A 15,648-nucleotide genomic window follows, 5' to 3' on the forward strand; every position below is an offset into this window, starting at 1 on the left:
CTTTAGACCTCTTTGTGCAGAGAAAATGACATTGGAGATTGGAAATTAAAAACAGGATATCAAAATAAAAGCAAATATTGTATTGTCAACTACATTATGTAGACTGAAGTTTATAAAATGTACAATGGAAAAAATATAATTCCATTTACCGGTACTAGTCAACAGGTGCATCTCATAATAGCTGGTATTCTATTTCTTATTCCCCCACAAATATTCTGGTTTTCTGTCTGTGAAATAATTAGTAGTCTGATTCCTTGAAATCTTTAGGGTATGCTCTACAGATATGAACTTCTGAGAGAGTGGTGGGTGTAAGGTGAAGTTGTTTACACTTACAACAAGCACAATGGAGAAAATGTTGATATACCTCTGTTACTTTTATATACAGAGGCTGAAGTTTTTGGATACTGTACTTGTGGAAACTGGACAAGATGTAAGAATACAGTTAATAAAATAACTGCTCCTTTGTGCTCAAAAGTTGGCATGAATTAGCCTAACGTACACTATCTTTATCAGTTATTAAAACAGGGAAAATGAATTTTGCTAGACTAGACAATACGAGCCTCTGAAAGTGCAATGAATGAATTACCAAATAAATAAAATTTTTAAAAAGTTATTGGCTCTCTTTTTACAACTTGCATTTTAAGTCCTGGAAGTGAAAATGATCAAGCAGAGCTAGCAGTTTTTTAAAAGGTGCATATCTAAGGTAAGGCTGTGTACTCTATAAATTTCTTTTTGCATACAACAAACATACACCAAAGTAAAGTGAATTAAATGTTCTTTGGAAAATTCCCAATATATAAATGGTCTTTTTTAAATAGCCAGTGTAATCCGTGAGGAAAACCAGACAATTGTTTTTTCTTTAAAATTCGAACTCTATGTAAAATGTGAAACTGTCGACAGCCACCTTAAACCAAACAAGAAAATTTGAGCAAATATTTTTCTTATTTTCTTCGCATCATGTATGATGAACAAAATGGTAATTAACGTTGACGTTATGCATGAAAAAAGCCAATTATTTTTACTCATGCCTACATAGTTAGCCTTGAGGCAGTAATGCATGTGTAATGACCTTAATTATGAGGAAAAATTTAAATTCTTAGAAAATGAAGTCAACTTAAATGTAAAACTGTTGCATTTAAAGTAAAAGAAATATATAGAGAGAATGTTTCTTTTCGTTCATTTGTAATGAAATTAAGAAATAAATGATGGTAATGCAAAATCACTTTCTTCCATTTCAAGTGTTAGAATAAAGTACACTAACCACTTTCTTCCATTTCAAGTCTTAGAATAAAGTACACTAATCACTTTCTTCCATTTCAAGTCTTAGAATAAAGTACACTAATCACTTTCTTCCATTCAAGTCTTAGAATAAAGTACACTAATCACTTTCTTCCATTTCAAGTCTTAGAATAAAGTACACTAATCACTTTCTTCCATTTCAAGTCTTAGAATAAAGTACACTAATCACTTTCTTCCATTTCAAGTCTTAGAATAAAGTACACTAATCACTTTCTTCCATTTCAAGTCTTAGAATAAAGTACACTAATCACTTTCTTCCATTTCAAGTCTTAGAATAAAGTACACTAATCACTTTCTTCCATTTCAAGTCTTAGAATAAAGTACACTAACCACTTTCTTCCATTTCAAGTCTTAGAATAAAGTACACTAATCACTTTCTTCCATTTCAAGTCTTAGAATAAAGTACACTAATCACTTTCTTCCATTTCAAGTCTTAGAATAAAGTACACTAATCACTTTCTTCCATTCAAGTCTTAGAATAAAGTACACTAATCACTTTCTTCCATTTCAGGTCTTAGAATAAAGTACACTAACCACTTTCTTCCATTTCAAGTCTTAGAATAAAGTACACTAATCACTTTCTTCCATTTCAAGTCTTAGAATAAAGTACACTAATCACTTTCTTCCATTTCAAGTCTTAGAATAAAGTACACTAATCACTTTCTTCCATTTCAAGTCTTAGAATAAAGTACACTAATCACTTTCTTCCATTTCAAGTCTTAGAATAAAGTACACTAATCACTTTCTTCCATTTCAAGTCTTAGAATAAAGTACACTAATCACTTTCTTCCATTTCAAGTCTTAGAATAAAGTACACTAATCACTTTCTTCCATTTCAAGTCTTAGAATAAAGTACACTAATCACTTTCTTCCATTTCAAGTCTTAGAATAAAGTACACTAATTACTTTCTTCATTTCAAGTCTTAGAATAAAGTACACTAATCACTTTCTTTCATTTCAAGTCTTAGAATAAAGTACACTAATCACTTTCTTCCATTTCAAGTCTTAGAATAAAGTACACTAACCACTTTCTTCCATTTCAAGTCTTAGAATAAAGTACACTAATCACTTTCTTCCATTTCAAGTCTTAGAATAAAGTACAAAATCTTCAGTAGTTACTAAAATATGTAAAATTAATTTTGCCAGACTAGAAAACACCAGCTTCTGAAAGTTCAATGAGTGAATTACAAAATATATAAAATGTTTTTAAAAAATTATCAGGTCAGTTTTTTTACAATTTACCTCTGAAGTCCAGGAAGTAAAAATGACCAAGCGGAGCTTGCAGTTTTTTGAAAGGTGCACATCTGAAGTAAGGCCATGCTGTGTATTCTATAACCCAAATTATATGCATTAATCATACACCAAAATAAAGGAATAAAAAGTTCTTTTAACAGTACCTAAGATATACACGGTCTTTTTTAAACAGCCATTATAACTAGTCAAGAAAATGGGGTAAATTCTTTTTCGTTAAAAATCCAACCCTAAGCACCACTTTAATGCCAAGACTAATTCAGTGTGTTTGATTGTATGGCTCGTATTGATTGAATGTTCTCAGTGTAATTTTAAAGTGCTATAAATTCGAATTTGCATGGAATGTCCAGAACTTTGTTGTGAAAGCATACATTATATTAATTAAATTCACTATCATAAAACAAGGGCCTTCCTTAATTGCAAGAGTAATACACTCACAACTATAAACAATGCTTTAAATTGTTGTGCAGAGTTTGAAATCTCCATCTACAATTTTCTTCCTTTGTTTTTCCTAATCTTTGTTGCATCAATTATACAAATATGCCAAAGTCTGCAATCAAACTGCTTCCAAGGTTTGTCTGGTTTAGTCCCAATATACCAGGTAATTCCAGCTTACCTGTACAATGCATGTGTCATCACACCAGGTAATTCCAGCATACCTGTACAATGCACGTGTCATTACACCAGGTAAATCCAGCACACCTATACATGCATGTCATTACTCCAGGTAATTCTACTGCTCTGATGGCCTAGTGATTAGAGCATCTGCCTTGGATGCAGGAGGTCATGGGTTCAATCCCCAGCCAAGTCATACCAAAGACTTATAAAAATGGTACTAACAGCTGCCTCGGTTGGTGCTCAGCATTAAGAGGTTAGAGTTAAGACTTATCGGCCTGGTGTCAATGTAATGTGACTGGGTGGGACATCATGCTATCATGCTACATGTATGTGGCATGATGCACCAGTGCTAGACATCTGTAAAAACTGCCATACTGCACAAGGTAATTCCAGCTGACCGGTACAATGCATGTGTCATTACACCAGATAATTCCAACATACCTATACAATGCATGTGTCAATACAGGCAATTCCAACATACCTATACAATGCATGTGTCAATACAGGCAATTCCAACATACCTATACAATGCATGTGTCAATACAGGCAATTCCAACATACCTATACAATGCATGTGTCAATACAGGCAATTCCAACATACCTATACAATGCATGTGTCAATACAGGCAATTCCAACATACCTATACAATGCATGTGTCCTTATACCACTGTAACTCCAGCTTACCTATACAATGCATGTCACTACAACAGGTAATTCCAGTTAACTGTACAATGCATGTGTCATTATTACACCAGGTAATTCCAGTTAACTGTACAATGCATGTGTCATTATTACACCAGGTAATTCCAGCTTACCTATACAATGCATGTGTCATTATTACACCAAGTAATTCCAGCTTACCTATACAATGCATGTGTCATTATTACACCAAGTAATTCCAGCTTACCTATAAAATGCATGTGTCATTATTACACCAGGTAATTCCAGCTTACCTATAAAATGCATGTGTCATTATTACACCAAGTAATTCCAGCTTACCTATAAAATGCATGTGTCATTATTACACCAGGTAATTCCAGCTTACCTATAAAATGCAGGTGTCATTATTACACCAAGTAATTCCAGCTTACCTATAAAATGCATGTGTCATTATTACACCAGGTAATTCCAGCTTAGCTATACAATGCATGTGTCATTATTACACCAAGTAATTCCAGCTTACCTATAAAATGCATGTGTCATTATTACACCAGGTAATTCCAGCTTACCTATAAAATGCAGGTGTCATTATTACACCAAGTAATTCCAGCTTACCTATAAAATGCATGTGTCATTATTACACCAGGTAATTCCAGCTTAGCTATACAATGCATGTGTCATTATTACACCAGGTAATCCCAGCTTACCTATACAATGCATGTGTCATTATTACACCAGGTAATTCCAGCTTAATTGTACAATGCATGTGTCATTATTACACCAGGTAATTCCAGCTTACCTATACAATGCATGTGTCATTATTACACCAAGTAATTCCAGCTTACCTATACAATGCATGTGTCATTATTACACCAGGTAATTCCAGCTTACCTATACAATGCATGTGTCATTATTACACCAAGTAATTCCAGCTTACCTATAAAATGCAGGTGTCATTATTACACCAAGTAATTCCAGCTTACCTATACAACGCATGTGTCATTACACCAAGTAATTCCAGCTTACCTATAAAATGCATGTGTCATTATTACACCAGGTAATTCCAGCTTACCTATACAATGCATGTGTCATTATTACACCAGGTAATTCCAGCTTACCTATACATGTGTCATTACACCAGATAATTCCACCTTAACTGTACAATGCAAGTGTCATTATTACACCAGGTAATTCTAGCTTACCTAAACAATGCATGTGTCATTATACCACTGTAATTCCAGCATTCCTATACAATGCATGTCACTACAAAAAGTAATTCCAGCTTACCTATACATGTGTCATTACACCAGGTAAGTCCAGCTTACCTATACAATGCATGCGATTTAGACTACTTCAAAAGTTTGAAATCTTGCAAGAGTTGTTAATAATGCACTCAGTTATGTGTGTTTTGGACTTTGTAAATTTGATTTGTTCTCATTATCGTTACTTCAATTATCTTAATTATTTATCTTTACATATCAACTAATACATCCAACAAGGATTACAAAGTTGTAATGATCCTTAATAGTAGTTTTAGTGCAAATGCTAACATAAGCTTTACAATCTTGTGTAACCCCCTCCCCCAATTTTACATCTAAACATGTTTTGCCTACATCCATAAAACTTAATAGCTGACCACTACATTTTTGCACCCCTTGAAAATAGTTCTGCCAGAGGCCCTGTTAACACCTGACATATAAATTTAATTATTGTTTATTTGTATATATTTTTTAAAAACCCTGATATTTTGCATGAATACAGTAAAACTATGCAACATCCTGAACAAGCAATTATTAAGTTAAGGTTGAATTATCCCTGAAAATCATAAAAGTGAAGAAATGAAGAAAAATAGCAATAATTATGTATGCCAGATCTGATATAATGCGATGTCCTGGAGAGCTTCTGATCTGCAAAAGTAGTACCCTGCTGATTCCAGATTAACGTAGCCACTATTTAAACTCTCCCACACATTTCTGATTACATACCAATTTAATTTTACATCTCCGACTGGGCATTCAGCAGGGACATGTACTGTACTCCATATCTCCCTATTGTGCCAAAATTTCCACATCACAGACCCAGGGTGAAATCATTGACGCCTTGCTTATACATGATCCAAAACAAACTTCTAAAACAAGGTGGCCAGTTCCTGCACACTGAGCTCATGATAATAGAAAAGGACATAAAGTCTGACTGCAGGAGCAAAAGAGAATGGAAGCATGTTACAAAATGGATTGTCCTAGCTTCACAATTACTTCTGCAATGTAAAAAAGTTTTCAATTACTGTGACCTTGACCCTATAATTTAATGGAGGGAGAATACACAGTAGTTAATGATACACCACATGTAGAAAGAAAATCCACTGATGGGTGACTGACGGGTGATAGGTGACTGATGGGTGGTTTGAGACTGTAAGCAAATGAAAAGAATTGTAATGAAATACCCAAACGTTAATCTTCTATAAATAGAAATTGACCCCAATGTCCAAAAGGCAATTGTATATTTCCTTCAGTGAACTATCATAGCTTCATAAATGATGTGTTCCAAGTATGAAAAAACTAAACAAAAGGCTTATTAAATAAGTAAATGAATTATTTTGTTGTTGTTGTTGTTGTTGTTGTTGTAGGGATTAATGAATGATTTTAAACACAAGATAGGCTATACATGGCAGCCAGTATAAATGGTGGAGAAAGAACCCAAGAAAACCCCGGAAGGAAGCACTGACCCACGAGAAGCTACTGGCAAGTTTTCTCACACAACCACATTGGCCGAACCCGAGACTTGAACCCACGCAGACAGAGGTGAGATGGCAATGATCCGTAACGGTGAGCCCTCCAGACCACTTGGCCACTTTGAGCCCCATGAATTATTTTAAAACCAAAACCATAACAAAAATTTTCTATGACTGTGACCTTGAACCCCAGGTCAAAAACATATGCATGTTCCTGAATGAAGTATCTTAGCTTCAAACTGATTCAGTCCAAGTAAGCAGAAAATCGATCACAGAATTTAGGAAATACAAGTAAAAGAAGAAACTCAGCCAACACCTTACAGCAAACTTTCCACAACTCTGATCATGACACCAAGGTAATCGGGGCTAAGAAACATGTCACAAAATGAATCACTTCAGCTGCATTATGAATCATTCCAAGCAAGTTGAGAATCTATCAAGGTGTTTAGAAATACACTTAAATTAAAAATCTATCAAGGTATTTAGAAATAGGTGTAAAATCTATCAAAGTGTTTAGCAATACACTTAAATTAAAAATCTATCAAGGTGTTTAGAAATAGGCGTAAAATCTATCAAAGTGTTTAGAAATACACTTAAATTAAAAATCTATCAAGGTGTTTAGAAATAGACGTAAAATCTATCAAAGTGTTTAGAAATAGACTTGAATTAAAACTCTATCAAGGTGTTTCGAAATACACGTAAATTAAAAATCTATCAAAGTGTTTAGAAATACAGGTAAATTAAAAATCTATCAAGGTGTTGAGAAATACAAACAAACTAAAAATCTATCAAGGTGTTTAGAAATACAAACAAATTAAAAATCTATCAAGGTGTTTAGAAATACAAACAAATTAAAAATCTATCAAGGTGTTTAGAAATACACACAAATTAAAAATCTATCAAGGTGTTTAGAAATACAAACAAATTAAAAATCTATCAAGGTGTTTAGAAATACAAACAAATTAAAAATCAATCAAGGTGTTTAGAAATACACAAAAATAAAAAATATCAAGGTGTTTAGAAATACACAAATTAAAAATCTAACAAGGTGTTTAGAAAAACGTGTAAATTAAAAATCTATGAATGTGTTTTGAAATGCATGCAAATTAAAAAATAAAATAAAAAACCAATAACATTGTTAAATTGAAGACACTGATGCATGAGCCATCATCACTGCCATCTGAAAAATGACTGCTATACATCGGAAAAGTGACTGTTATACATCACTAAAGTAGATTTAACAAAAATTAAGCTCAAGTGTTTAACTTATTTTGTTTAATGTCTGAAACTTCTACAAAAAGTCTCCATGTCAAAAAAAATTATAAGCACTTCCAATGGTGTCTGCAATGTACTGATCAGAACTTTTATAAAATCAAAATGTTGTAAGCTTTGTATAAATTGAATAATAATAAATGTATGGGCGTGTAATAAATTTCAAAGTTCTATGCAATTTGCTTAGACTTGCAACAAAGAATCACATATAAATGGAATGTAGAAATATATCAACTTGGTAGCCTTAATGTGCTTTATCAAGCTTGTTTTTGATCAACATGGAGCAAACGTAGTTTTTAAATGTAACTTAATCTAATAATCCATAAAATCCTTTGAACATAAGTAAGCACTTCCATGACAATGATTACCAGATGCTTGAACATAAGCACTTCTGTGACAATCATTACCCGAAGCCTGAACATAATTAAGCACTTTCCAAGACAATGACTACCAGATGCTCGAACATAAGTAAGCGCTTCAATGACAATGATTACCAGATTACTGAACTTAAGTGAGCACTTCCATGACAATGATTACCAGATTATTGAACATAAGTAAGCACTTCCATGACAATGATTACCAGATTACTGAACATATGTGAGCACTTCCATGACAATCATTACCAGATTATTGAACATAAGTAAGCACTTCCATGACAATCATTACCAGCTGCTTGAACATAAGTAAGCACTTCTGTGACCATGATTACCAGATGCTATAAAAAATTAGTATGTCATATTCTAACCTGAAACTTATTATTTGCCTTTTTCTGAAAATAGTTGATCATTTTTAAAGTGATGCCCTCTGTACTGTAATAATTCTGAGCTTTTCAATGAAACTCGGGATAAAAACAAAGTACACGTTGACAGTAATATCCTGGTTTACGGTTCATTCTCCTACAAGAAACTTGGCTTGATGAAATAAATACAGTTTAGTATTATTCAATATCCCTTTATCAGTAAATGAGGCTCATAATTCCAAAACTTTAAAAAAAAAAAAATTGTGCTTATAACTTCAACAAATGTTGAGATAATTACCTAAATTATACAAAGGTTAACATAAGGTCATTCTTCTCTTGAGCATGCATGTATTAAAGCCAAGTACCACAAACAATATTTTAATGCGATATACACCAGTATTTCTGAATGCACCATGATGCATACCACAGTAGACTACAATTATATTAAGAACCAACAATTTAATGTTCTGGTTTAATTTTGTTTAATTTCCGTCACTGGGCATGAATAAAAATCATACTCACAAATCAGTGGCATGAATACAAATCATACTCACGTGTCACTGGGCATGAAAAAAATCATACAAATCAGTGGCATGAATACAAATCATACTCACGTGTCACTAGGCATGATAACAAATCATACTCACCTAGAACTGTCAAAGTGTAGTTCATACTGATACGTCCAAAACCATTTGTAGCTTTACACACGTACTGCCCTGCATCTTCAAGCTCTACAGGTTTAATCCTGAGAGATCCATCTTTTAGCAACCGAAATCTAGTCCAATCATGATTAATTGTTATAGCAGTACTGTCTTTAAACCACTGTCGTTCAATGGGATCAGGATTTGCAACAACTGGGCACAACAACTTTTTAGCTTGTCCCACTTTTGCTACTTGGTGATATTGAACTTGTTCCTCTTGATGTGGCGGACCTAAAATTATAATAATAATTCAAGTTAATTATGATGTCTGCATAAAAAGAGACCCTACAAGCTACAGTTCACTCAGCTAGGCCTTCAACTCGGAAACTTGCTTAAAACGGGGGAGTTAACTCTGCATAAACATAAATGGTTACAAACAAAATGGTGTTTATCCAGCATTCAAGGACCGAAACTCTACAAGATTTGACAAAAATGTTAGCAAACTGAAGAAGAAAAAAAGAGTTCAACCATTCAAAACTGCCAATAACTTTCATCTGAAATTTAAAGATTTTTAGCAGGTACTATTTATCCTGGTTTTAAGACTGGGATCCAAGTTGTATAAATAGTATCTCAAAAAAAAATCATTTTTAAAGTCATTTATTGTTTCAGAAATTATTGTTTACATGTAGTTACAAAAAAAGTGATCTTGAATGATTTATCTGGCAAGATGTGTATGTGATCCACTGGATTGATTAAAATAAACATCAAGCCTTGGGTTCATCTGACAAGGTGTGCATGTGATCCATTGGATTGATTAAAATAAACATCAAGCCTTGGGTTCATCTGACAAGGTGTGCATGTGATCTATCGGATTAAAATAAACATCAAGCCTTGGGTTCATCTGACAAGGTGTGCATGTTGTCTAGCAAGAAATGCTCATTGATTTTTTTCAACAACTTTTCTTCTAATTAAATGAATCGTGCTTATTTATAATTCTGTTTCATGCTTTTTTTTATTGAAAAAGAGAATCTATATTCAATAGTATTAAATAAAAGTTTGTAGACGTGTCTGCTTGGTAAATATGCTGTAAATAAAGACTCGTATCCTTGAAAACATAGAAAATAAACAAGAACATGTATCATTTTTATTTCAAATAGCACATTTAAGTAAGAAACAACACACTAGCATGAAGAATTGATGCGGATGCAATGGGAGTTAACAGTCTTGTAATGAGATTGATCCTGACATCGGATATTAGCTGACCTGGTCACGATGCAAACCCATTATCCACTTGTTGTGATTCTAAGCCAATGATTATGCCACAATGTGAATGACAGAAACATTACTTCAAATGCTCCTAAACCTCTGTCAGCCACGCCACACTCACGCATCCGAGGCGGACCAACATTGGTAAAGCTACATAAAAAATACTGATAATGCATACACACGTAACATAACTGTTAAGATGACCAATGTTCTGGCCATACTTGACATCAGATCATCACCAGCTAGACGTCATAAAACGTCGTTCAAAGAGAACCTCAAGCTGAAGTGACGTTCATATAGGTGTAATATCTATAACAAGATTTTCAAAGATGGCCACTATGGCGGCACATAGCAGATGCCGAGCAGCACCATTTTCTTTTCGGACCAACGAAACCACTGTTTGAATGTGTGTGCGGAGTTTCATTACAACACCTCCTTGTAGCTTAAAAGGAATAGCGATAACAAACGTGTGCTAACGATGGACGAAGTGTCGTCCTATACGTTCTTCTGGACCACGACCAGTAGAGCTAACGACCCATAGGAGACTGATCCTAAACTATTATGCAGTAAACACCGACAGAAACTGTTCAAATAGATTTGATAAACTATATAACAAATTCTGCGTAAAACGTTTGAGGGGTGGGGGATGCTTCAGATACTATAACTGGTCTCTAATTACAAATATTCAGAACATTATTGTGTTTAATTAGGGTCTAATTCATATTCATAAATAACAAGGGACACATCATACAATATCAAGTTGCGCTGACAGACTGACCTTATAAAGGGAGAGTACATGTTTACACGTCAATTCCCATGACATGTCTGTACCTAAAACAATAAATGTATTGAGAAATTCATTTGCATAGTTAAAACGGTCACGACCGTCAACCTCGAGTAGCAAGAGGGACGTTCGGGGAAAGAGATCCTTCAATTTTCTTTTCGACAGGAAGTTGCTTTTTCCCTTCAAATTAGGAGAATCTATCTTTTCACTTCATGGATATAATTATTCCGACAAATCAAAGCAAAAAACTATTTTCTTCAGGCAAATTGGGCGCTGGCATTTGTTTACAATTAAAACTCATATAACGCCCCATCCACTCAGAATTATAAGGTTGTTCCGTAAAAAGATATCGTTAGTAAGGAAGTACCTCGCAGGGGACGGATTAATACACAACTTTAATATATTAAGTCCGTTGTGTCCAGTTGACCACTGCATAAAGACGGACGTTCTTAGGCCACCCAATATCTGGCTTTTTATTCTCAAAATGCGTTTATATTTAACAAGAATATTATGAACTGTACATTGTAGGTAATTGAGTTTTCTATTCAGATGACTGGCATTTTTATGAGGAAACCATATATTTTCTTTTAATCGGTGTTCTCCACTTTTAATCCGCTGTGCCTGAAATCGGTATGTTAAAATCCAAATAACACACACACACACACACACTTACCCGTCATGGACAATTCTAATTACTGTGCGGAAACCATTTTATTCATCTCTGTCTTTAATCTTAGACCTACTGACCCTGAAATCCTAACTGTAGGTGATAGAGAAATATAGTTATTGTTCAAAAACCACTTGTCATTTAGCCACTGTGCCTTTGAGCTTCGAACTTTTTAATCCAAAATCAGTACGATTAATCCTAATCCCAAGTGCAATCCAATGAGCTTGGTAACTGGCGAAAAACTCCACAAGCAGCAGAGAGGGTGAACAGACCATAGAATTCCGACAAAACAAATAAAACAAACAAATAAATCATCTCGTAGAAAGGTCCAGATTTTACAAATGAACTTTCCTTGAGATGTTTATTTTTGCAATGACCGATTGTGCTAATAAAACCTCAGTTCGAAATAGTATCTGAAAAAATAAAGTACTCTACGTGTTTATTTATTTCTTGTTTATTTGTTTGACGACCAACGTTGGTAGGTACCCTCTCTGCTGCTATTAATTTACCACCATACCAAGTTTGATGAATATTTTTCAACTCGTTCTCGCTGTCGTTTTTCCTCATCTGTTTCATCTTCATCTGAATCTTCGGAATTTGTTCTATGTTTCAAGTAATATTCAAGTTCTGATGGTGGTTTTTCTATTTTGGGATTTATGTTTTTTCTGTGTTTATAATATATCATCAAACTTCTGTATTCCTCTTTTGCTGATATTAATTAAATTATCATGTTATAATAAAAATGGTACATCCAGAATCTCATACTACAAGAACAGCACGAGAACGATTAGAAATAATTAAAAAATTTCTTCCTGTCAGAGACTCATTTAGAAAAAACTTGCAAGCGCAGCAAGAAGCACAAGTTGAGTATGAAGAGGACACTAAAAAACTGTTTAAGCCCGTCACTACAGCTACTGAGAAAGCTTCAGCGGCTGTTGAAAAAACTATATGGGGAGATATTGCGGAGGAAGATGAGAAGAGGAAAAAGGGTATTTTTCCGGTATTAGAACAAACTGCAGTGCAGGCTGAAAAAACAGCAAGAAGAACTAAACAGACAAAGAAGATTTTACGAGACCTTCCAACTGACATAGCCGCAGCTCAACCTCCACCTGTTGATGAGGAAATACTTGAAGGTATTGAAAAACTTCATACTGAAGTCGCCGATGTGAGAAAAAAACTTGCATCTAAATCCAAACCAGCAGGGGAAAACGTAGAATTAATTGCAAAATTTAAAGAAGGAGTTGTTGAGGAAATTAGAAAAACTGAAAGAGAGAGATTACCTGAAGCAATATTAAATAGTATATCTGATAAATCTAGTATTTTAAAACCCCGTTATGAAAAAACAAATGATGATAATTTCATTAAATGGATATATCGCGTATATTACAACAAAAAACAAGCTAGAGGTCCAGAATTTGAAAAACTTAAAGAAGAAGTAAAAAAACTTTATAGAGAGAGACTGGAACAACTAGAACAAGGAGAGTCCTCCCAGTATCAGCTTCCTCCACCTCTGCAACAAATAGAACAACAACAATCTTCTTCGCCACAGCAAAGGTTGAAGTCGGAAATTAAAAAGGCTAAAGAGTCACTTAAATCACCCTCCTCGAGGAAAATTCCTGCACCGAAAATGACATTTACACCGACAGGTTCACCACATGGATTTCGAGAAGGTTCACCCCCGGCCACCACTGAAGTACTTACTCCGGTAATGCAACCACCAGTATTTAAAACACCTCAAGATGAACCTAAAACAGGATCTGGTTTATGTCCTGATAATATCATCAATGACGTGTCACGGTTAGAAGTTCTCATAGGAAGAAAACGAGCTGGAAATAATTCACCAGAAATAACCAATGAAGCAGCTGATATTTTTCGGCGACTATTTCAAGGTGGTATCATCGATATCGGCGTTTACCGAGAACTTATTGATGAGCTCGTTGATGACTAGTTGTTAGATAAATGGTAAATAAAATAAGATGATTGTGCATGATAATCATCGTAAACCCACACAGGTTAGAGCGGTAAACTCACGATTACCAATCTATAGTGTTATTTACGGAAATGGACTTGGTGATGTCATTCGAGGATTATTCACGAGGATAGCTCCAAAAGTAGCACCTGTTGCAAAACAATTATCGATGAAGGCTATTGATATTGTTCGTGATAAAGCTCCTGGTGCAATTGTCAATGTTGCTGGTAAGGCGTTCTCGGCGATCAAAGAAAGATTATCACGATTATTGCGACGAAAACAACAACCACCGGTGAAACTGGCAAGTACTGAGGTGATGCCTGCAGATGTTAGTAAAATAATAAATCAGGCTGCAAATCAAAAACTAGCGGCGATATCTGAAGAAGCAGAAAAAAATATAACAGCAAATTTAATAGCAGGAAGCGGTCTTCGTCGACGATGATCATCATTTGGAAAAATGGTAACTATAATAAAATGTTCAGGCGCGAATCAGACCCAGCATTTGATATGGAGGCACCTGTCCTTAAGTACGAGTCAGTACGTGATTATCAGTTTTATTCTTATGACGCAAGACAACCAAATCATCCGGGGAGAATCGAATTACAGGTTCATGATACAAGTAGATATTTCTTGCCCGCTGAAGCGTTTATTGAAGTAGAAGGTACACTTGTAAAGGGGGATGATACGGCATATGGTGCCAATCTGCGTGTTGGTTTTGTCAACAACGGAATTATGGCACTGTTTGATAGCGCCACATACATGATTGATGGAAAAAATATTGAATCAATTCAGAAGGATGTCGACGTTGCTACAACAATAATTGGTCTAGCGAGATATTCTGACGACTTTACAAGATCAGCTGGTCCAACAATGATGTTCGCTAAAGATATCACCGACAACGCCAACCATAATCAGTATATCAAGTTACTCACACCACGGGATACTTCTGTTGTTGATCAGGCAGTAGCTGCCAACCCAGACCGTGAAGGTAGACCAGCTGCTGAATTTGACATCATAAAAGATATTGCCCCGACTTACAACTTAGGGTTTGCAACACGCCGATCAGCGCTGTCAGGAAATGATAGAAATTTTTCGTGTGCAATTCCATTATCACACATCTTTGGATTTTGCAGAAATGTTAGAAAAGTCATCTTTGGAGCTAAACACACAATTGTGCTCGTAAGAAAAGGTAATGATAATGATGCAATCTGGCGAGGTGCTGGTGTTGCTGATGCTGGTAAAGTAAATATATCAAAACTTTCACTATGGATGCCAGTAATGACTCCATCTATTACTGAGGAACAAAAATTACTATCTTTTATGGATCAAGGCGGTAAATCATTGCTATCATGGTTAACAGTAACCACAGATGCTGCTCAAAGCAATATTAATGGTTTATTTACATGGCATATAGCATCACAACAGGGTGTTTCTGCACCACGACATATTTTTATTGCACTACAAGATAATGCTCGGACGAATAATCAACAACGTTCACATATGATATTTGATAACCTTGGAGTTAATGAAGTTTCCTTGCGAATAAATGGACATCAAGAACCAACAGAAAATATACAACTAAATTTTGTTCAAAATCATGTAGCGCGCGCATATCATCGTTTAATGTCATTCATGGGACGTGATCAAAATATAGATACCGGCTTGCAAATATCACAACTAGATTTTACAGGTCTATATCCGATTTATTATTTTTCACTAGAACATCTTGATTTATCCAAACAATCTGTTG

At 34.7% G+C, this 15,648-nt stretch overlaps 1 protein-coding gene across 3 annotated transcripts in view; it reads right to left on the reverse strand.

Annotated features, from left to right (window-relative positions):
* LOC149795673 (fibroblast growth factor receptor-like 1) overlaps positions 1 to 15,648 on the reverse strand; it is a 178,053-nt gene that overhangs the window by 47,035 nt on the left and 115,370 nt on the right. For all 3 annotated transcript variants that reach the window (XM_089965514.1, XM_089965512.1, XM_089965513.1), the window contains exon 3: positions 9,219 to 9,503. In XM_089965514.1, the coding sequence (XP_089821640.1) occupies positions 9,219 to 9,503 (285 nt within the window). The remainder of the gene's footprint in view (positions 1 to 9,218; positions 9,504 to 15,648) is intronic.

Source organism: Sinohyriopsis cumingii, chromosome 7 (genome assembly GCF_028554795.1).
Source record: "Sinohyriopsis cumingii isolate HCF-2022 chromosome 7, ASM2855479v2, whole genome shotgun sequence".
Classification (NCBI taxonomy): domain Eukaryota; kingdom Metazoa; phylum Mollusca; class Bivalvia; order Unionida; family Unionidae; genus Sinohyriopsis; species Sinohyriopsis cumingii.